Source organism: Centruroides vittatus, unplaced genomic scaffold (genome assembly GCF_030686945.1).
Source record: "Centruroides vittatus isolate TY-2023 unplaced genomic scaffold, ASM3068694v2 contig_1110, whole genome shotgun sequence".
In the NCBI taxonomy this organism is placed as follows: domain Eukaryota; kingdom Metazoa; phylum Arthropoda; class Arachnida; order Scorpiones; family Buthidae; genus Centruroides; species Centruroides vittatus.
Genome location: NW_027120712.1, coordinates 514,427 through 537,310, shown reverse-complemented (window position 1 = coordinate 537,310; position 22,884 = coordinate 514,427). Strand labels below are relative to the sequence as shown.

Below are 22,884 nucleotides of genomic sequence, written 5' to 3'. Positions count from 1 at the left end.
AAAATTGTGAAGAGTAGAGATTTGAAGAAATTGAAAAATATTTGCCAATATTTTTTCAAATAAAGCAGTCTATACTGTATGTTGTAACACGAAGAGCAACAAAACAAAATTTCACCTGGAGTGGATAAAAATAGTAGGAGTTTTAAAGATTTCACTTACGTACACATGTCCTTTATATTTAAGTAATAAAAAATCTTATACAAAATTTCTTTATGCACTGCATTCTGAGTAATCACTCTATTGCAGGGATGGCGTATTTCTTTGAACTCGCGTGCCATATTCGCCTTTTTCGTGAACTATAGAGGGCGCTGCATTTTCACAAAATGGCTACTTTATCTGGGTCACTTGTAACTAGTAATGTAAAATTAATCATGTATTACTGTTTGATATAATGATATATGCTGCTTGTATCCAGTGCTGTAACTAGGGCGGTGCCATCGGTGCCCAGGCACAGGGCACAGTCCCTCCAGGGGCGTATAAATGACTTGGACCAAGTTTTATATCATAGTTTTGGGGCGTAGTTACAGACGCTCGCACCGGGCGCAAAAAAGACTAGTTACGACGCTGCTTGTATCAGTATATCGAGAAATTTTATAGTAGGAGAACAATTATTGCTAGCGGGACACGTCATTATGCGGTATCGAAACAAATAAGCGAGATCGTTCTATACATATTTGTGACCTTTGTGTTAAAAAACATCATCTTTGACATTGTCCTATCAGGGCCGGATTTACAAGTAAAAAGCTACGTAAATTGTTGCTTAGGTCTTCGACTTTCAAGGGGCCTCAAACATTTGTACAAGAAAAAAAAATTAAAGTCGAATTTTGTAAACATTTTTTTACAAACCCACAAAATATACTTCATTTTTAATTTTGTTTAGTATTTCATTAATTTTTTTTCTAAGAATTAACACAAGGTCTTTAAAAAAAATTGATAAAACTAATTTTAAAAAAGATTTTTAATGGAATGGATATAAAAATTTAATTAAATTCAGTTATAAAACAGAATACTATTGAAACCTCGCATCTTTTATCTTCCAATAACCGTATTGAATCAGAGAGATAGTCTGATTTAATTCTTTTCTTTTTATGATTGACTTCTAAAATTGTAAAGGGTTGGTAATGGGACTTGCAGAGTTCAGCTTTTTGTTTTTTTTTTTTTTTTTATAACTCTTTCCGCCCTGTGGGCACTAAGAGGGCCTCTTTTAGTAGGCCCATTATGGGTTCGGCCAGGCCCACAATGGGGCGACCGGGTGGTGAGGGACGGGGCCCGACATATCCGAACGGACCACCCCCGAAAAATTCCTGGGGATTATTCGACCCGTTCGGATTCGATCCCGGGTCCCCCAGAGCGGTAGGCTGCCACCTTTGCCGCTCGGCCATCCGGCCGTCTGAGTTCAGCTTAGGGCTTCGAAATGCTTAAATCCGACCCTGTATCCCACACAAAATTACTGGCATTTTAAACTTTAAGAAAATATCTTTTAAAATTGACAGCATAACTTGTTCGTGTAAAGTTGGACAATCGGGAACCCGCCAATTCTTAACAGTCTAATCCACACTTTCACAATTCGGTGCAGCTCATAAATATAACCGACCGATTTCCGAATAATCATCTGTTTTTCGTGTGGGAATAGACGAAAACTTATATTAGGCTCCTCTTCGTAAGTCTTTTAAATTGCAATTTGGGACGTTGCTTTTTCTATTGCTATTCATCTTTACTGTTGTAATACATAAGAATTAATCAAACGACCCAGATAGAATAGTTTTGTTTTTAAACATCAGAAGGCGAGCATCCGGTGAAAAATGCGAGTAGTAAACATACTTAGCTTTGCAGATGTTTCTGTGTATCAAAGTTTTACACTTCGTAAGGAACCGCTACCGCGATAAGAATGTCGTCGCCTGACTATGGTCTGCCTTAAGTGGAGGGCACAATGACCCCCGCTCTTTCCTGCGATCTGTCAGGATGACGCGAGAAGTCTTTTGGGCATATGGGGGGTAGCGGTTGCAGGACACAGAGACTCACATGGAAACCGGAGTAACAAAATTATTTGTGTTTATTAAGATATAAGACACGCTTACATATGTGGTACTACGGACGTTTCGTGGAAGGTGATCACTCACAAATAGAAGAATGTTCATCGACGACAAAACTACGTTAGTTAGATGAGCGATAACACTCTAAAGGGTTCGCTAGATCGTCACTTCTGATTGGATAATAGAACGTTACGTGGTGGCTATGGAAAGTTTTTTTTTTAAATTTGTTATAGAAATGACAGGATGCAGCTATCTTTTTTAAACTAAGTGCGATCACCGATCCGAAATGGATAAAACGTTTATTCTAAAGTTAATATTCCCGCAAAATAAGTAGCCTATACCTTCCTTCGGAATATAAAACGAATGTACCCAATCTCACTTGCGGATGACGTATTGCTGTTTTATTTTGTTTCACGTTGCATCCATTGTTTGCATTGTTTTCCAGAGTGTACGTGTATCCAAGAGTAGCCTATACTTAGGAAATCTTGTTGCAAATAGTTTTGCCTTATTTGATGTACATTTTTCACATTTCGTAAACAGTAGTAGTAAATTAATTTGATAAAGCATTTGTAATTTTTGAAATTTGCCGTGCGAATTAAACAGAAAGTTTACATAAGTGACATCGATCGAACAATGTCACTTACGACAAAGGGAAAATGAAATACAGAAATTGAATTTATCTATTGAATTCCAATTGTAAGGTTGTCAATAATGTTAAGAATTTCACAAACTTAACTTTCTGTTTACATTCCTTCTGTAATTCCACTTCCCTCTTCCTGTTTGCAAATGGCAAATTTCAAAAATTGAAAACATTTCTCATATTCTACGGGATTTAATAATCGAAAATCAATATCAACATTACGAAATACGTGTATCATTCTATAAATTGAACAAACGTAGCTTATTTATATTGAATGAATAGTTTAGTCGATCGAAAAGTAATCTCCTTCTGAAGAAGTAGCTGCAATTTTAGTTTCTCCAATAAGAATTTAAACCAGCCATGTGCATAAATTTGGTGAAGAATATGCATTAATTAGATCACCACAGAATTCATTTGTTATCGTAGTTGTATCAACAATTATCAAGATGTACGCAGGAATAAAAGAAGGAATTTGTATGAGCTGCTTTCTAAAACCATGCAGGATGATGGCTTTCGTCTTCGGTGTGGAGCCATATTTCATTTGCAAATGCCAAAATATTTCATTTAATATGGAAAAATTTAAAAATTTCTACATTCGTTTTATCTTATTTTGGCAATATTCCGTCTTCTTTGTCTTGCATACCATTCCTATTGTAAACGAGTTTGTGTTTTGTGAGGGATTATATTTATTCATCAATGGAAATGCAATAAAAGTATCTTTGACAATATTTTATTTAATTTATTTATCCACTTTGATTTTCTTCAAAAATAATAAAGCAGATCTTAATACAGAATTGCGAGACAAATACTTTGAAAAGAAAATGATAAACGGAAATTCTGTAACGAGGAATTTCTCTCTCCTCTTTTCTTTCGTAATAATTCTATTTATATTGTGTATACAAATCTTGAATTTATTTTATCATCCCTCATTGATAAAGAAGCAGAAATTCAAAGGGAAAGCTGCATTGTGTAGTGTTCAGATTGGTCTAAATATGAATCTGGGTATAGGCGGAACTGCCTACTACTTCTTGTTAGGTGGTGTATTGTTATTAATTGCTCAGAAAGAATTTCACCGACTCGTTTGCGACTTCACTATATTAAAAAGAAATACGAAGAACCTGACTTCTAAACTGAATGAATTGGTAGCGCATCGACACGAATTGTGGAATTTTGTCGATCAATTCAACACCAAACTCAATTTCCCACTCGGTGTCATTTACTTCGGTATTATATGGAATACGAGCTTTTTTATTATTTCTATCTGTTTTTGGAATTTAACAATTTCATGCGATATTGGTTTATGCTGCTGGTGATGTTTCACTTTCATTTGTATAATAGCCGCCATTTTGTTATGTTCGTTTGCATTTGCGGTATGCAAATATGTATTAAAATGAAGATGATGCAAGGAAATTCGCTAGGGAAATAACATTTTCTGCATTTCTTTCAGATGAAGAATGGCTTTCAAGATATAAGACAATTTGCTGTTTGCAAATTAAAATTGGAACAGAAGCTAAAGGTAAGCTTTCGGAATTTATTATTATTATTATTTTTTAAATGTTTATTGGATTAGATTTACCTTCTTCTTCTTCTCTCTGGCCCTCATAGTTCTTGAAGGACCTTGGCCTCATCCAGGATTTTCATCCATTCCTCTCTATCTTGAGCCTTCCTTCTCCAGCAGATCACACCCATCCTTCTCAAATCAGCCTCCACATCCTCATCCCATCTTTTTCGTGGTCTCCCTCTCCACCTTCTCCCTTCTGGTCTTTCTATATACACTTGAGACACAATTCTCTCCGGGTCCATTCTTTCCAAACGCCCAATCCATGGAAATCTCCCTCTCTTGATTTCTGTCACAATATCAGAATTTTTATATAAATCTTCAAGTTCTTTATTACTTCTTATTCTTCACTCTTCTCTCTCTTGTACTAGTCTTGATTCTTCTCAAAATCTTCCTCTCAAATCGTCTCAACTGTTCTTCATGTTTGCTTGTCAGTGTCAAAGTCTTGGAGCCATACTGATTACTGGTCTTATAATAGTTTTATATATTCTAATCTTACTGCATCTTGATATTTCTTTAGATGTTAGAATTCGTCTTAAACTATAATAGCTTTTATTTCCTGCTGTCACTCTTGCCTTAATTTCTTCATCAATTTCGTTCTTTTCTGTTAGCTGAGTTGAAATTTATTCACCTGTTGAAGTTTATGCTCCTTTATATGTAGAATTTGTCCACTTGGCCCCTGACAATCTTTTCTAATTAACTTCATATATTTTGTTTTTCCATCATTAACTGTTAGGCCTTTATCTATTGCTACTTCATCCATTATTTTAAATGCCTCTTCGATTACCTCTTCAGATCTCCCCAATATAACTATATCATCCGCAAATGCTAAGCACTGTAAATGTTTCTTAAAAATCGTTCCTCCTGCATCTACATCCATTTCCTCATTTACTTTTCTCATTACCATCTCTAATACTAAGTTAAATAAAATTGTAGAAAGTGCATCTCCCTGTTTGAGTCCTTTCTTTATTGCAAATGCTCGACATATATCCCTGGATCTTAACTTAACTTTAGAGAAGACGGAAAGCAAACTTCGTTATATTTATAAGTTTTTGAGGTATTCCCAATTTCTAGAGACTCTCCCTTAGATTTACCTTAGGTAGCCAAAATGGCGGTTCGTCTCTGATTCCAGCAAACAGAAGAAAGGAAACAGTGGGGACGCACTGTTTCCTTTCTTCTGTTTGCTAACCTAACCTAACATAACCTATTCTAATAATTTGGTTAGTAAAAATTATGGTAATTTATTAGAATAGGTTAGGTTAGGTTAGAACATGCCTTCCCACTGTTTCCTTTTTTCTGTTTGCTGGAATCAGAGACAAACCGCCATTTTGGCTACCTAAGGTAAATCTAACCGTTTACTGTACTTAATAAATAATTAATTTCAATTTATTTAGATTTTGAACTTTATGAAAAGATTTGGAAGAGTTTCATTGTATCTTTCGATAGGTGGTTTCTACATTATCGATAAAAGAATTCCTTTTAAGGTAACTGAATAAATTTTACTTCAATTTCTTGACTCCATGATTTCAGCAAAATTGAAATAAATGACGAAAGAGATTCCTTCAGATCGAATTTATGAAATTCGTTTTGAAGGAATTTAATGTGCCTATATGTTGTATAAAACTTAAGTTCTTTTGAGATAGTTAAATTTGATTTTTGCCATACTCTGAAAAAATTTTACAGAATAATCTGTATGTAGGAACGAGTGATGAATTTGTTTTTCAGATGGCGAGTACTTTATATTCTGTTTTTTCTGGGATGTTAAAATTGAAAGGAGTGTCTCGTTGGAAGAACTGTGATAAGAGTTTCACTAACTTTACCGAAAATAATTAATATATTTAAAACTGTATTATAAAAAATTGCCTTTGATGTGTTTTCTTTCACTTTTTAAATTCCTTGTAAGATTTATCTTAATAAACAGAGCTGAGAACAGATATGCCTATTTTAATTTTTTATTCTTTTCACATTATTGACAGTAAGAAAGGCTTTCAAAATCATCTCCAAAAATTTGGAATTGAAAGAAAAAATTTAGAAAGACAGAATATTTTGTTTGGCATTCACGTGGTATTTAAACCAAGATAAACAATATAAGTCTTAAGATCAACCATCTCTGGTTGGGAGCAGAATTTGAAGTCAAAGTAAACGTCAACATCGATCTCTACCGCAGGTTGAATTGAACTCAAATTTCCCCAAAAGGACTGTAAGTCAAACAAGAATCCAATTGTCATCAAGGTGATCGAGCGCATCAAAAACATTGAGCCTGTTCACTGGTAAAGCAGCTTTAATGCAGGTGGCTAAGGATAATGTTAAACATTCTGGCCACATAGACATTGTCCTAAATACGTTATCAAAAATTCTTACATTACTTCAATAAATATGTCATGACAATGAACATACAAGAATTAAGTTCGAAATTAATTAATGAAAACAAGCAACATTGAGTGTTAATTCATACGTCTTTATGAAGAAAATAAGCTAAGTAGAAATGTTATCCATCGTTTGCTGTTGCATGCACAGTTATGTGAGTAAAAAATATTTTTAAGCATTATAATTTTTATAAATGTGTGTTTTAACTTTATACAGGTTTTGTTGTATTATGATAAGAATTCTTCTGTGTATTTATTTACATATTGGAGTAATTAACAAAAGAGAAATTTTAAGTCGGGCTAAAATCTATATATTATTGTCGGGTACTCTTAATATATTGTATTGTTGTAAATTTTTATAAATTTTGTTTTTAGCACTGTGGTTTTGTAAACCTGCTAGCAACTAGTATCTCACCTGTACACACTTTATTTGTGTTTCGTGACCCGAAGGTCCAAAACACAAATAAAGTGTGTACAGATGAAATACCAGGTGAACAATAAAGATTGATTGTTTTCTCTGAACAACTTTTCCTCAATTGCAGAAACCAAACACCATTATAAGTCATATTAATACGTTCTGTCCTAGTAGACATTTATATAATAAACATTGAGTAATTCTAATTAAATGAAAAAAAATATAACTTTATGAAAAACTTATTCTTTCTCACTTTCTTACTCCTTGATAGCAATAAGATAAAACTGTAATTAATTATTCTCAAAATTTAGTAAATTATGTATGAAAAAAGAAGGTGAATTTTCTGTTTTTCAGTGCTTTTATATTTCCATTTTATTAATCATCTGACAAGGTATAATTAATAATATAAGTAAATAATTAATAACTGACAATTTTGTGAGCAGAGTAAGCCCAAAACATTGTCAATTTAATGAAAAAAATCTCTTCAACTGATGGGAAAAATGCTACTGTTTAGTTTGAATTTATAAAAGATTACATTTTGGAAAAATTATTATATTTTGATATTAATTTACTTATTGTATACCTTTCTTTCTAAGCTTAATTTAAAAAGCAATAGTTTTTTTCAAAACTTAAACTAGTAATTTATTCTTAGAAAATGTATTTTGTCTTTCAACATTAGTCATTCAAAATTTTTTAAATTATTATAAAATTTGTTTTATTCTAAATTGGTAATAAATACTTTTAAATTACAGTAACTTTATTACTAATAAAAGTTAATCATCTATATTCTGTGTTCTATGAAACTGCCTCCTTTGTCTTCTCCTAATTGATAAATCAGAAGCTTCTGTATTTTCGTCTCTAAATAAATTTAAATAAATCAAAAAATAATTTGATTAAAAAATAAAATAAAATGCAGTGGAAATTCAACTATCCACAACAATTTTCAAAATACACGAGCAATTATTTATTGTCACATCATCACAATGCCGGGCTGCAATTTTTAATCATATTTTTAATTTTTTAATTTAAAATATATGCTCTCCACCTCAAAACAGTAGTGGCTTGCCCCTATACATGATACTTTTCCTTTAACAATAGAGTCATGCCAATCATTAGGGGCAGGAGGCCCCGATTAACTATACATTAGTTTCTGATACAAACCAGAAGTCGCATTATTTCAATTCAAACATTTTCCCCTGAAAGGAGTTAGTTAGATGACTGGCATGACTCTGTTGCTAACAGGAAAAGTATAATGTACAAGATACTACTAATTTGAGGCAGAGAGCATGTATTTTGAATTAAATAAATTAAAAAATTGCAGCTTGGCATTGTGATGACGTCACAATAAATAATTGCTCATTACATTATAGTATTTACTATTCTTTCAATGTTCTTTAAAACTTTAAATAAACAGTACTTGATGTACCCAAAACAAACACAAATGTGTTCTTTTCTGTATTTTGGATTTGTATTGTTCGAAACTTCATTTATCTGAAAGATTCCTAGTCTTTTGGATATATGTAAGACAAGGAGTCATCAAGTTTGGATAATCAAGTTTCCACTATAAAATTTTATTAGACTTTTCTGAATGTTTTTTAAAGGAACTTACTGAGAAGTATTTTGTTGAGAACTGTCTTCCGGAGCAGATATTATTTCTAAGTTTCCTGTTTTTGTAAGGACGGCAGTAAGCTGAATAAAAAGCGTAATTAATTAAATAAGTGGTTCTTAAATTTTAATTAATATTAAAAATATTCACAGTTTTTATATTCTAAATTGTAAAAATTTTTAAATTCTATTTTAAAACAGCATTACTTTGAATTTAAGATGCATCTTTAAAAACAGACTTTAAAGAAAAAAACCTTGGATTATACTTATTAGAAAATATAGTATAAGAGAACTTATTAAAGAGCAAAAACATTAATAACACATTTAAAATTGAGCATAATTAATAAAAAAAAAGAAAAATAAAGCAAAGATTTAAGATTCCATCATAGATATATCTCATTAATATGGCAGCTTTGGTTCACATCATCACCATAAAGTGAATATCGCCTTAAAGCATATTTACATCATCATTTATTAAGTGTACAATAATTTTAACATAAAACAACTGATGCAAAAATAACAAATAAATAAAAAAAATATGTCTTAAGCAAGACAAGTGCAGAGAAAATAAACACAAACAATAAAAAAGTGTCATATTAATATATTGCTTTAAAGCAAGATAAGTCTATATATGTACTGTACATTTTTTATGGTGACAATGAATACCTGAATAAAAAGGAACTCCAAATCTTTAACTTTGGAAACATGTGAGGAAAATACATCTTAAAATCAAAGTAATATGGTATATAAATAAAATGTCAAAATATATCAATTATTACACAGATCTTTAAACACAGATGATCTAATTTAAATTATGGATATTCAATTATTCAAAAGATTCTTGTCAAAACGTTTAATTAGAAATATTTACGAAATAATTCCTAAATACTTATGTACTTTTTCTTCAGTACATAAATTTAATTCTGATTTTTCTAGTCTTGAGATCTGATCTTTACACTGAATTATATGAAAGAGCCCAAAGATAATTTGCTTTACATAAAATAGTTCTCTCTTCTAACTTTAATAGTAATACAGTATTTTCAGGTACCAATGTTTCTTTTCTTATTTCTAAATCTAATGATATTCCTTTATTATAATGGGCCAGAACTATCAAAGAAAGCAATTTTTTCATTGTATGATAGTATATCAGTTTAATAATTTTAAAACGGTCAAAAGACTATGCATTAAAAAGTGTATTTTAAAGTGCATAGAAGTCAAATTCTATCAATTTAAACATTTGCTTAATTTAATATTTATAACATCTTGGCCATCTTGTATAGTGGTTATCAATGATCACTGCTATATAAAATGGTTTATTTATCCATATCAAAATAATAATAATAAATTATATTTATAACATGACATTTGCAAAAGTATTTATTAATCATATTATTAAATAAATTACAATATAATTTTAGAAATAAACCACATAATCATTTTTTAAAAAATCTAATTTTTAAGAGGTTATTAAGTTGACATTAATCAGACTTTGAAATTAAGAGATTACCATATATTTCCATGGATAAGACGACCTTCAGATAAGACAAGGTATAAATTTTCGTCAAAGTTTTATAGTTTTAGCATATATCTATCTATAAGACAACCCCCAAACTATCAATGGCCTATGAATTTAGTTTAGGTCAGTGATCAACATCTGGATAATAATACTGTATAGCATATACGGAATTATGTCCTATTCCGTAATTTTTCGAGTGAACAAATTTTATTTTCTGCCTTGTTATTGTAGCAAACGTTCGCATTAATTCAGGCATTCGGGTAATGACCTTGACTATTCACAAAAATGTGGTATGGGCTATTCTATTTTGTGGACATGCCCTACTCTCTACTAGTAAATAATTATGGTTTTAATTTATATAAATTTCAATCTAATTTTTTTGTATCTGTCCTATAAAACGACCCCGGATTTTTGGGGCCTTTTTTTATGATTAAAATATCATCTTATCTGTGGAAATATATGGTAAATTATTTAAATAAATTTCGACAGTTCAAGAATAAATTTAAATAAGCTTTCATTAAGATAGAGTTTAGAAAAAGTTTTTATCTTAAAATACTTAAATGGGTTTAAACTAATGGAATTAATAATGATATATAATTTTTTAAATTTCTACAAAGAATAAATTATTTTTTGTATTTTTATTGAATATGCATTTGCAAAATAATAATAATAATTAAAATTTTTTAAATAAATAATTTGAAAATTACATTTCTTTTGGCATTGTATGAATGGTCTTGTTCATCATGTTTAGTAATGTAGTCTCCAAATTCACTTTCCACTGTAAACAATAAATAAACAATGAATTAACTTTAATAGTTATTTGTATAAATTAAGTCGTAAATTACATGAATTAACTAACAATAAAGTTCAAATTCTTTCTAAATTCGTTCTAAAGTTCAAATAAAGTTCAAAATCATTAAATACAATAATTTACTAGCACTCACTTTCGTAATATAATATAATGAATTTCTAAATTATAGATATTACTAATAGATAATAAATGTTTATTCCAAATGTTAGCAAAATACTTTATTACTTATCAAAGTATATGTTTTTAATAAATTTATTAATTATAATTAGTATAAAGCATTCATATACAAAATGTTTTATTTTATTAAGTATTCTTCAAGATTTAAAATCTAATAAACCAAAAAAATAAATAAAATAATCTATTATTTTAATTAAATTTCAAAACTCATTGAGAAGTGTAACAGTGCAACTTTTTCTTGTGGGTTCTCAGTCTTTAAATTATGGAAGTTATATAAATTCCAACTACAAGAAAACATTAAAGCACTGATTTATGTAATAAACCAAGTGCAAAAACATCCTCCTTCAAGATTTCTTTTCTCTATATAAAGTGTTTTGCATTTGTCTAAACAAAAGTTTATCTATATGTCTAGACAAATGTAAATACAAACATCCATTGTTTGTATTGTTTTCTAGAGTGTAAGTGTATCCCAAGTATGCTTAGAAAATACATTAAAACAAATCAAATACACATAAGGCAATGCATGTGTTATGGAATCTGAGAGGCAGTGTTGTTCTCTAATGTTGCATTAGTTTCTGTAAATGTAATAAGTCTAGAATATGCTTTGTTATGTGTAGTGTATGCAACAATCATGGCTGTAAGATGCTGTCAGATACTTTGCTGTAATCTGTTTGTTACATGTAGGTTTCTTTGTGATAATTAAATTAATATTTATTAAATAATTTAGAATATTCTGGAATATATTCTAAATATTTAATAAATTATGTAATATTTAATCATTAATAGTAAAGAAGCCTGAAAATCTGCCAATTTTTTGGCTTATTACAAAATATCAAGTGTTTAGATATTTATATATGTATTATTGTAAAGGAAAGTTCTCCATAATATTGCAATTACTTTGAAAGGAACTGAATGTAATTTTATACACAAATTTAAAAATTTTCAGAAGAAACTTATTTCTTGAAGTGTGTAGAAAGGACAATATGAAGACACTTTTAACATATTGTCTCATTTGAAAATTTAATGTTCTATATTACATATAACATTGTATTCAGTATTAGAACACATATGTGAAAATCAAACTATTACAAAGTTTTGTTACAATAAAGAAAATTTAATTAAAATTTCAAGAAAATTTCAAATTATATAAACATATATATATAGTTACGTTTTGCCCAAGAAACACCGGGCTCATCTGCTAAATGAGCTGGCGTTGCTTTGGCAAAAACTAACGATAGCTGAGATGAAGATTATTAGATTATAGCCAATCTTATCCATTTTTACCAGATGCAAGAATTAGGTACCCCCTCTTCTGAGATTAATTAGAGAATTTTTAGATGGGTCTAAAAATATGTTCAATTTCCCACAAAAAAAGCAAAAGACTGCATCTAAAATAGTTCAATAGAAGTTCTTCAGGGTAATCCTTAACCCTCTCCCTCTCACCCACGTGGGGAGGAATTTCAAAAAATCCCTTCTTAGTGTACATTCTCATGATGTACCCTAACTGTGTACCAAATTTCAACTCCTAACCATTTGGGCTCTATACTTATTACTATTATGTTGGGTTAAGTGAGATATACTCGGTTAACACCGGTGGCTGTGTACTATGCCGGACCAAAGTCAAGGCATAGTAACCAAAACAGAAATTAAAGAAGTGTATCAGCGTGTGTGTGTGTATTCAGGAATTTTCTCACAATATGACATGTATTCAATATAGTGGCCTTCTGTAGTGTGATGTATGTGTTTGTGAGGTTGCAGACGAGGTCCGTAAATCACAAAATTCTTCCATTTAAATTACAACAATAGATTATATAGAAAAGAGAGAGAGAGAAAAAGAAAAAACTCTTGATCTAGACATCGCAATGCAAAATGTAAACAACGAGTGTCAGAACACGTGTCGGAACACGTGCCAAAACACGTGTTCAAAACGATCCATCTATGTCAAATGGAAGAGTTGAACTCTGACACGAAAGTCCATAAATAAATGGAATTATGACAGAAATCGCAATTAACGGGCTAAATTATGAGTTCGAGACATGTAAATCTGTCAACAGCCTCCAAACACAATGGTCAAAAAGACGCCAGATGGGCACTCTGAATCGGACCTTTCCCATGACCCGGGTCGTCCCGAGTTTCGCCTAGAAACAAGGGAAAGACCAATCGGAAAACGGAAAAGGGGATGAGGGGCCAATCGGAAATCGGAATAGCGAGCGAAGAACTATAAAAACCCGGGATCCCGAAGATCGAGAGAGTCTCCTCCGCATCCCGCAAAGAGCTGTGACCTGTGTTGTGTTGTGTCGCCGCCGATGACGTACGATGCCTCCGCACCTCTGCGACCATCGGTCCAGCGATTTCATCTCGTCCGCCCCGGGGCTTCGACGGAAGGGAAATCCTCGCCACTCTGTAGAGAAGTGGACTGTCTATTGTGGATGTAAGCCTATATGTTCTCCAATAAACAGGTTTCCTTATGTAAAACACTTGTCATCATTTGCCTCCTCCGCCACACCCACATGCAAACGTCCCTTAGGTTCATCCTGACACAGGGATTCACTTATCCCCACCTGTCGGCAACCTTACATGTTTATATTCAATTGCAAATGTGCCCAGGCTTATATGTAGTGTGTGTGGTATGACACCTGTAGAGGAGAGAACAACAGGTACAATAAGCACCCTATCCATCCTCCACAGATGCCTTATTTCCTGGGCGAGTTCTGTGTACTTGCTAATTTTTTCAGTGCATGCGTTTTGTATATTGTGAGTGTTTGGAATGGATATGTCTATAATGTATGTGATTTTATTGTGTTTGTCAATAAGTGTGATGTCTGGTCTGTTGTGGTAAATTGTTTTATCTGTAATTATGGCTCTGTCGCAGTACATTTTGTGCGTGTTGTTTTCCAATACTGTCTGTGGAATTTATTTGTAGTATGGTTCGTGGATGTCTACTAATTTGTGTTTCTTTGCAAGCTCTTGGTGTATTATATTTGCTACTTGATTATGTCTGTGTAAATAATCTGTCTGTGCCAAGAGCTTGCAACCAGAGGTGATGTGTTGTATAGTTTCTGGTATGACGTGACATTTTCTGCATGTGTCATTTGTGAGTGTTGCATCTTTGAACATGTGTTTTCTGTAGTTTTTAGTATTTATGACCTGATCCTGTATGGCGATCATGAATCCTTCCGTCTCCCCAAAGAGGCATCCCCGAGCTAACCAGCTGTTTGACGCAGTTTTGTCAACAAAATCCTGGGTCAGATCATAAGGATGCCTGCCATGGAGTGCCTTTTGAGCCCACAATTGCTTAATGGTGTCTATGCTTTTTATATGATGTGTTGGGTCCATATGATGTGAGTGTAAGTTTAATGGTGTGTTATTTGAGTCTGCTAGAGTTACTGCTTTATGTAATTGTGATGTTTCTTGTTTTTTGTAGAAAAACTCTCGCAGTGACTGTATTTGTTTGTAGTGAAGGTTAACTATGTCAATCAGGCCACGTCCACCATCTTTACATGGAAGGGTTAATCTTTCTGTGGCAGATTTAGGATGATGTTGTTTATGCTTAGTAAGTGTTGTTCTTGTTTTCCTTTGGAGTTGCTCAAGATCTGTATGAGTCCAATGTGTAACTCCAAAAGAATATGTGAGTACTGGGATGACATATGTGTTTATTGCTTTAACTGTGTGTTTTGCATTTAACTGTGTTCTGAGAATAGCATTTAACCTACTTTGGTATTCTTTAATTAATCTTTGCTTTATTTGTGCATGTTCTGTTAGTTTGGCCTGTTGGAATCCTAAATACTTGTAGAACTCGCCCTCTTCCATGGATTCAATAACATCTCCATTTCCAAGTGCAAAATCTTCTTTCTTCAGGATTCCTTTTTCTATGTGAAGTGTTTTGCATTTATCTAGGCCAAATTCCATTTGTATGTCCTTGGTGTATGAATGTGTGATTTGTAGGAGTTGATGAAGTTGTTTTGTGTGGATGCATAAAGTTTTATGTCATCCATGTACATGAGATGTGACAGTGTAAACTGTGTTGTTTTTTCATGCCTGATATTGTATCCATATTGTGTGTTGTTTAACATGTTGGATAATGGGTTCAGGCTAAGCAGAACCAGAGAGGACTCAAGGAATCTCCTTGAAAAATTCCTCGCCTAATAAAAATTTGCTTTGTTTGTATGGAAGTGTTACTAACCCTGAGATGTAGTGTTGTTCTCCAGTGCTGCATAGTGTTTTGGAAGAATGTAATGAGTGATGGATGTATTTTGTACATGTGTAGAATATGTAGCAGCCAACTGTGTGGAACACTGTCGAATGCTTTTCTGTAGTCGATATATGCCATGTGTATGTTTCTGTGTTGTTTGTGGGCTTGCCATAGAATGACTGAATCTATGTGTAACTGTTCTTTGCATCTCTTGTGATTTCTATGGCAAGCTTTTTGTTGTTCCGTTAGAATGTCGTGTTCTTCAATATGTTTGTATATTTTGTTTGCTTTATTATTATTATTATTATCAACCTATCTTGATTATATATATAGATAATTTGGCTTAAAATTTACCATCATAAACACTTGTGTAAAAATATTCAAATAATTCAAAATATGAAGATAAAACTGAATTTTTAAACACTTTCAAACAGAATGAGTTAAATTTACAGAATTCAGTTTATATTGCAGATTTGACATAACATAGGCCAACAATTTCCAAAATTGGGTCTGTAGATTAGTTAGAGTATTTACAAAGTGCTCAGAATCTAACAATGAGTTTATTTTCCTAACAATATACTAATAGTGTTAAAATGGATTTCTTTATAGAACATTACTTACTTTTGATAAAATTATATGTATACAATTTACTTTCCTTACAGAGTGAATTCATTCTTTATTAGAAACTTATGTTTATATTTATGTACATATTAATCATTTACTTATAAACTCTGCTAAAGAAAAGTAATTTACAGAATGAAGCAAGCCTTTGTCACAGCACATTAGGTAAATGCTAACCTTTTATGACTCTGTTCATTATTTAATACACACTTTCAAATACTTTCCAACACTTTTATTGGTATCTGTAATCAATTGTTAACATTTAAAAAAAGAGACTAAATACAATTTTCAACAGATTTATCAGATTTTTTCCTGTAAGTATCATTAAAAATTCTATACTTATTATTTGAACATTGGTGTCTTATAAAACTCACAATCTGTGTAAAGACATATGCATAAAAACCTACTGATCAAATATATCATTATAGATACATAAACATATACATATATGTGACCATAGGGCCGGTATCTCTTTGATACCACGTCAGGATGACACCACTGTATCCTTAGATTGATACAGAAAATCAATTGCGCGAGCGGTTACGTATGGGTTAGACCCGGAATGAAGCGAGTGGAGAGGATGACGGAAAGAACGCACCCAGAGATTTATATATAAAAATATACCCGTTTATTCTTTCCATAGGACTAATTAAATACAAGCGATTACTTTACAGAGAGACACGTGATAAGGTACATGGCTCACGATCCGCGAACATAAATTCTACGCGGATTAGAGAGAGAGAGAGAGAGAGAGCTTACAAATATTCGCGTGTAGGATAAATACCTTAAGATATGTAGTCGAATGTCGATGTAATAATCGATGATATCCTTATAGACCGTTGTAGGCATTCGGGCTAACAATAAATGATCTTGTAGTAGATCGTTGGTAATGACTCTGTCCACTAACAGGTAATAGTTGTTCAGATAGGAAGTGTAACGACGACAGTTCGGCTTGAATATCGATGATGAGGGAGGATCGGCGGCGACAGGTAACTATCCTTTTGAGCGCACAAACACACGGTCAGTAACAACTTCTTCGTCTTACTCATCGTGCTCCCTTTTTATATGGGGAGGGAGTTTGCAGGCCCTTCTTTGATTTCGTCAGAAGAGATGATCTTCTTGGACCAATAAAATTATTGGTGACGTAGTCGTGTCACCGAAATTTGACTCATCTTAACAAGGAACTCAACTCGTGGGAATCGAGTTTAAACTGTTCTTATCAACAGAATTTATCAGTTGATTTCCCGTTTAACTAACCCTTTTTGGTCTATTTCGTTCCGTTTTTGTATAAAATGTAGAGTTTGTATAAAATATAGTTAAAAGATTATAAAGGTACATATAAATGATAAAGTTCACAATATCCCGATCGTCACATCACCCTGGGTTTTCTAAAATCAAGCTTGGTTTTATCGAGCAAGCTGGATTTTCACCTAAGGAATTGGTTTTACAGATTCGTTCCGGCTCTCTCTCTTTTGCATTATATTGCGATCGCGTCATAACGTCACATATGTTACCTTTTCCGTTCGCGGAGGTTATTAATAAAGTACGGAAATTGGCAATTTCCTCACGATATTTGCTCTCTCTCTTTCTAGTAGAATAGTAAAAAAAAAAATAATAATAAGGAAGTCATGGAATAGGTTATCTGGAGTAAATATGATTTATTGATATATAAATGCTACATGCATAGCAAAATTATAAGGATAAATCGTAGCAAGAGCTGTATATGCATAATGCCTGGAGTCTCGTTGGTCGGAGTATTCTGGATAAAGGGGAAAAGTCGTTAGATGAAGAAGGTAACAGGACATATTATAATTTATATTAATAAAATTTTGATTTCGTAGCTATTTCGTTTCTTAAAAAGGATTAAGTTTACGATTTAGAGAATTTTGCGATTTAGGTTCCCCTTTTCGTTACCTTTGGGGGTTGTATATTGTTCCTGCTTTCCCTTGGTGAGCTAGCTTTCCTTTTAGGGATTCGACTTCGTCGTGGAGTTGGAAGGATCCAAGGTCGATCTTCCACAGGTCCTTGACTTCTTAAAGCATAAGAATGAGATGAAGTCGGTTGTTCCTCTTCGATAGTGGATTCTACTTCAGTTTCCTGTCTCTCCTTCAGATTCCGATTCCGATTCAGATGTGGGTTCAGATTGTTGTCGTGACATCTCGGAGAAGATAAATTCGTCCCAGGGGTCTAAATAGGAACATTCCTCTGAAAGAGATTGATTGATCGATGTGGTAGGGACAGGTTGATGTAGAGTGTTCAGCTCAAACTCTTGCCGCGCAATTGCGTGCTTGAGGCGATTAGCATGTACTTGCAGTCTTTTCTTGGTAGTTAGGTTTTCAATGATAAAGGTAACAGGGCTTAGTTCAGCCACGATTCGGAATGGCCCTGACCACCTCGGTGCCAACTTTCGTTTAAGTCCTTGAGGTACAATTACTTCGTTCAAAAATACTCGATCGTCAATATGATACGTAGGTATTTTGTGAGTTTGACGATGTCGTGTCTGTCTTTTTCGGGCAGCTTGTTCTGCATGTTTTTGTGCTACCTGATGAGCTTCCGTCATTCGGTATCTAAGTTCTGATGCATAATTGTCTTCAACATCGTATTTAGTTTTCGTGGGACTAGTTATTAGATCAAAAGGAAAGGTTGGATCTCTCCCGTATAATAGAAAGAAAGGGCTGTCGTCTGTAGAAGCATGTATAGTTGTATTATAAGCAAACAACGCATAAGGAATCCATTCGTCCCAATCTCGTTGGTCCTTAGCTACATAATGTGCAATGATATCGATAAGGGTCTTGTTAAATCTCTCCACTATTCCGTTACATGCAGGATGATATGCGGTAGTAAGAAGTCGTTTTATTTGTAATAATTCGCATACTTCCTTAAACATCTTAGATATTAGATTCGGTGCGCGGTCAGTAAGTAATTGAACAGGTGTGGAATGTCGTAGGACGATATGTGTGACAAATGCTTTCGCAATAGTTTTGCTCTGAATATTCGGTAAAGGTATGGCCTCGGCATAACGACTGAAATGATCGATGAAAACAAGTATATATTTGTTGCCATTTGACGTGACAGGTAAAGGTCCTACTACATCCATAGCGGTACGTTCGAACAATCGTGTTAGAGGAGGAAATAGCTGCAATTCCGCTTCTTGTCGTTTGTCCTTTCTTTTCATTAAAGCACAACGTTGACAGCTCTGACAATAGGTTTTTATATCCTGTTTCATTGTTGGCCAGTAGAACAGCGATTGAAGTTTTTGTTGCATTTTCTGTGATCCCAAATGGCCTCCAATAGGTGTGTCATGATGAATTCGTAAGATGTAGGGAATTAAGATGGACGGAATGACTAGTTGTTCTATGATTTCCCCTTGAGGGGTAGATTGTTGATGATACAACACTCCTTCTTCATCTAGGAAATAATGTTGTGTCTGATCTGGAGACGTATCGCTTTCTAGATAATGAATAATGGTATTCCATTTCTCTTCCTTTCTCTGAAATTCGCCAATTTGAGACTTTGAATAGATTGGGTCGAAGTTGTTGGCAGTCGAAATTTGTCGAATAGGAATTCTACTTAATGCATCTGCATTTTTATGACAACTTCCGGCTCGATGTTTGATATCAAAGTCAAATTCCTGTAAGAAAATGACCCATCGTGCAACTCGAGAATTTGAAGTAGAGTCTTTATTACTGATAAGCCATCTTAATGGTCGATGATCCGTTATTATAGTGAATTTTCTCCCATACAGGTATGGTCGGAAGTATTTGGTGGCCCAAACTACCGCCAAACACTCCTTCTCCGTAGTACTATAGTTCTTCTCTGGTTTTCTTAATATTCTGCTAGCATATGCGATAGGTTTTTCTCCGTCTATTTCTTCTTGAGACAAGACCGCTCCAATTGCTTCGTTTGATGCGTCTGTGGATAGAATAAAGGGTTTGGAAAAGTCTGGAGATTTCAAAAGAGGAGCTGAGGTGATTATTTCTTTGAGTCTCTCGAAACTGCGTTCGTGTTCTTCTTCCCATTGGAATTTGTTATCCTTTTTCAACAAATCGGTTAGAGGTTTTGCTATCTTTGCATAAGAATCAATGTGTCTTCGGTAGTAACCCGTTAATCCAAGGAAAGATTTGACATCGTGTTCGTTTGTAGGACGAGGGAAGTTCAGAACACATTTTATTTTATTTGGATCGGGTCGTATTCCTTCAGCCGAGACATCATGTCCTAAGAATTTTATTTGTTGTTGAAGGAAATGACACTTCTTGGGTTTTAATTTTAGACCCGCTGTAGCCAGTCTCTGAAAGATTTGTTCTAAACGAATTAGATGCGTTTGGAAATCGGAGCTAAAAGTTAGTATGTCGTCCATGTAAACTAGACAGGTTTTCCCCTTTAAGCCATGTAAGATAAAGTCTGCGGCCCTTTGCCAAGACGCTGGGGCTCCGCAAAGGCCCATTGCCATGCGATTCCATTGGTAATGACCATCAGGGGTTGAGAACGCTGACTTCTCCTTGTCGCGCAATCCTAATTGCCAGAATCCTGATAAGGTATCCATTGTCGAGAAGTATTTCGCCCGACCTATAAGACTAAGCGCTTCTTGCACCAAAGGTAAAGGATAAGGATCTGCCCTTGTCACTTTATTCAGCCTCCTATAATCTACCACAAGACGCCATGTTTGATCCTTTTTCTTCACTAACAAAGCGGGGGCTGACCAGGGAGATTTCGAATGTTCTATTATACCCTGTTCCAATAGTCCGTCAATGATTTTATTCATCTGTTCTCTTTGAGCATAAGGTATCCTGTAAGGTGGTTGATACACAGGAGAGGCATCTCCGGTGTTTATCTCATGTTCTACTACTGGACAATATCCCAAATCATAGTCATTCGCGGCAAACACATGCCTATATTGGTACAATAGATCTAATAAGGGACGCTTCTTGTCCTTTCCAATGCGGGTCCAATCGAATAGTTGACCGAATTCCTCTTTCGTTAGAGTTGCAGTTGCACTCGAATTCTGAGCGTCAGTAGATTTGATTGTGTTCGGGTTATCTTCTTCCTCTACTGCCTTGTGGAAGGTTCCTACACACTCGCCTTTGGATAATTTCCTTGGTTGAGTAGATAGATTCATGATTCGGATGGGGACTTGGCCTCCTTTTCTCGTCTTTACTAAGGAATCGACACCTAGGACACCCTCTGGATTAGATATTCCCGATTCTATAACTCCTATTTCTCCTCTCCGTTTTACTCCGGATATTCTCGCGGTAGTAATAATCTCTGTTCTTGGAGGAAGATTGCAGTCTGTTATCAAGATTACCTCTCTTGCCTGTTCTTTAGGAATAGGTTGTTGTGAAATATTAGATTTGTCGTTTTTCGAAATTATAGAGTTAGTAGGAGGTCGTATAAACGTACCCTTACGAGTTCGTTTCCCATTTCCTCGGATTGATCGTGTTGTCTCCACTTCTGGCTTCCGAAAATCTATTTCCTCTCCTCCTGGAAGTATTATTTTCTCTCTTGCTAAATTTATGAGAAGTTCTTGGCCCTTAATTATATCTCGTCCTAATAGACCGTCAAAAGGATGAGGTATTTGATCGTCTACTACATAACAGGAGTAGTCGAATTGTAAAGGTCCTATTTGAAACCGGAACCTTATAGTTCCATACGTTCTGATGCCATGTCCCGTGACACTTTGAAAGAGTATTCTTCTTCCCCTTTTATTAAAATTGATTGTAGTTGTTTTCTTAGCGAAGGTTCGAGATATAAGTGTTACCGTGGAACCAGTATCTATCGCCAGTCGAGCTGGATAATCGTTGATTGAACAACACAGACTAGGTTCTAGATTATCGCCTATCCTTCTAGCTCCTATTCGATTTCGCACTCCCAATTCATTTCCTTTTTCTTGTACATCTAAAGTCATGGTCTCAGATCGGATATTTTTTTGAGGTCGACGTGTGTGTGTATTATCGTTCCTCCATCGCCTATTATTCTGTCGCCAATTCATTTTGTTTATTCTCCCCTGTGGTGGGTTTTGAGATGGCGCTTGAATTAGATTAGGTTGGAAGTTGCCTCTTCGTCTGCCTGGTAGATTGTTTGATCGATACGGTCGGCTTCTGCCGCGCGCTCCCCTGACAGATGAATCAAATCGAGAATACCCATGTCCTCCTCTCGAGGAATAATAGTGTCTTCCCCTGCTTACTGGATGTGTGAATCCACGCCGCTGATGATCCTCCTTAAATTTTAGTTCGTTTAATTGGCTTTGTATGTTAGCTAACGTCGCTTCGAGGTTACTTGTGCGTTCGTCCTCGGGACTGCTTATTGCTCCGACTATCCCTTGTAATTTCCCGGTCAACTGCTCTATAGTTTCCTCGCTGATTGCCACTTTAACTGCCTTATCAAAGGAATCTGGTTCTCTGGACATCACCCGTCTTTTAATTCTATCGTTGAGACCGCTTAAAAATTGGGCGAGTAGCCGCTCGTCTCGCTCTTTATTTTGGCATCGCTTGATTATTTCTGTTTCGCGAGCATCGGCCCCTGTCTGTTCGATTATGGTCTCCGATACTAGGCCTTGCAACCGAACTGCGTACGTCTGTACGTCCTCGTCGCGTTTCTGAATGCATGCATGGAATTTCTGAAGTCTAAGCGAGTATGGTTCTTTCTCAAAGCGTAAGATCATTTGTCGTTTGAACTCCTCGTATGTATCAATTGCTCGCATTCGCGCATCCTTCCATGCGAAATCCCTCGCTATGCCCGTTAATTTTAACTTCGCGACGCCGAGACTTTGTGCCTTAGTCCATCCAGTTAGTTTTGCTATTTCGTCTAGCGAGTCAAAGAAGTCCCTGATGCGCAATCCTGATGTGTCGCCCGAAAATGAGGGGGTTAAGGGAATCATTCCGGATAATCCCGAAGGTGCACTTCCTCCCGGATTCTCTCCACCTTGAGCCTCCATTCTTTGTTAGATTATTTCC

At 34.4% G+C, this 22,884-nt stretch overlaps 1 protein-coding gene and 1 long non-coding RNA gene across 2 annotated transcripts in view; one reads left to right on the top strand and one right to left on the bottom strand.

Annotated features, from left to right (window-relative positions):
* The first annotated feature begins 3,589 nt into the window (after positions 1-3,589).
* On the top strand, positions 3,590-6,086 carry LOC136976254 (uncharacterized). Its single transcript, XR_010880903.1, has 3 exons — positions 3,590-4,189; positions 5,626-5,715; positions 5,957-6,086. It is a non-coding gene; the product is annotated as an uncharacterized lncRNA (long non-coding RNA).
* Positions 6,087-6,549: 463 nt separating this feature from the next.
* Positions 6,550-22,884, bottom strand: part of LOC136976313 (jouberin-like) — a 63,955-nt gene continuing 47,620 nt past the window's right edge. Inside the window, exons 25-28 of the mRNA XM_067271566.1 lie at positions 10,841-10,911; positions 8,622-8,701; positions 7,777-7,870; positions 6,550-6,566 (exon numbers count right to left, since the gene is read on the bottom strand). Of these exons, the coding sequence (XP_067127667.1) occupies positions 7,786-7,870; positions 8,622-8,701; positions 10,841-10,911 (236 nt within the window). The 3' untranslated portion in view covers positions 6,550-6,566; positions 7,777-7,785. The remainder of the gene's footprint in view (positions 6,567-7,776; positions 7,871-8,621; positions 8,702-10,840; positions 10,912-22,884) is intronic.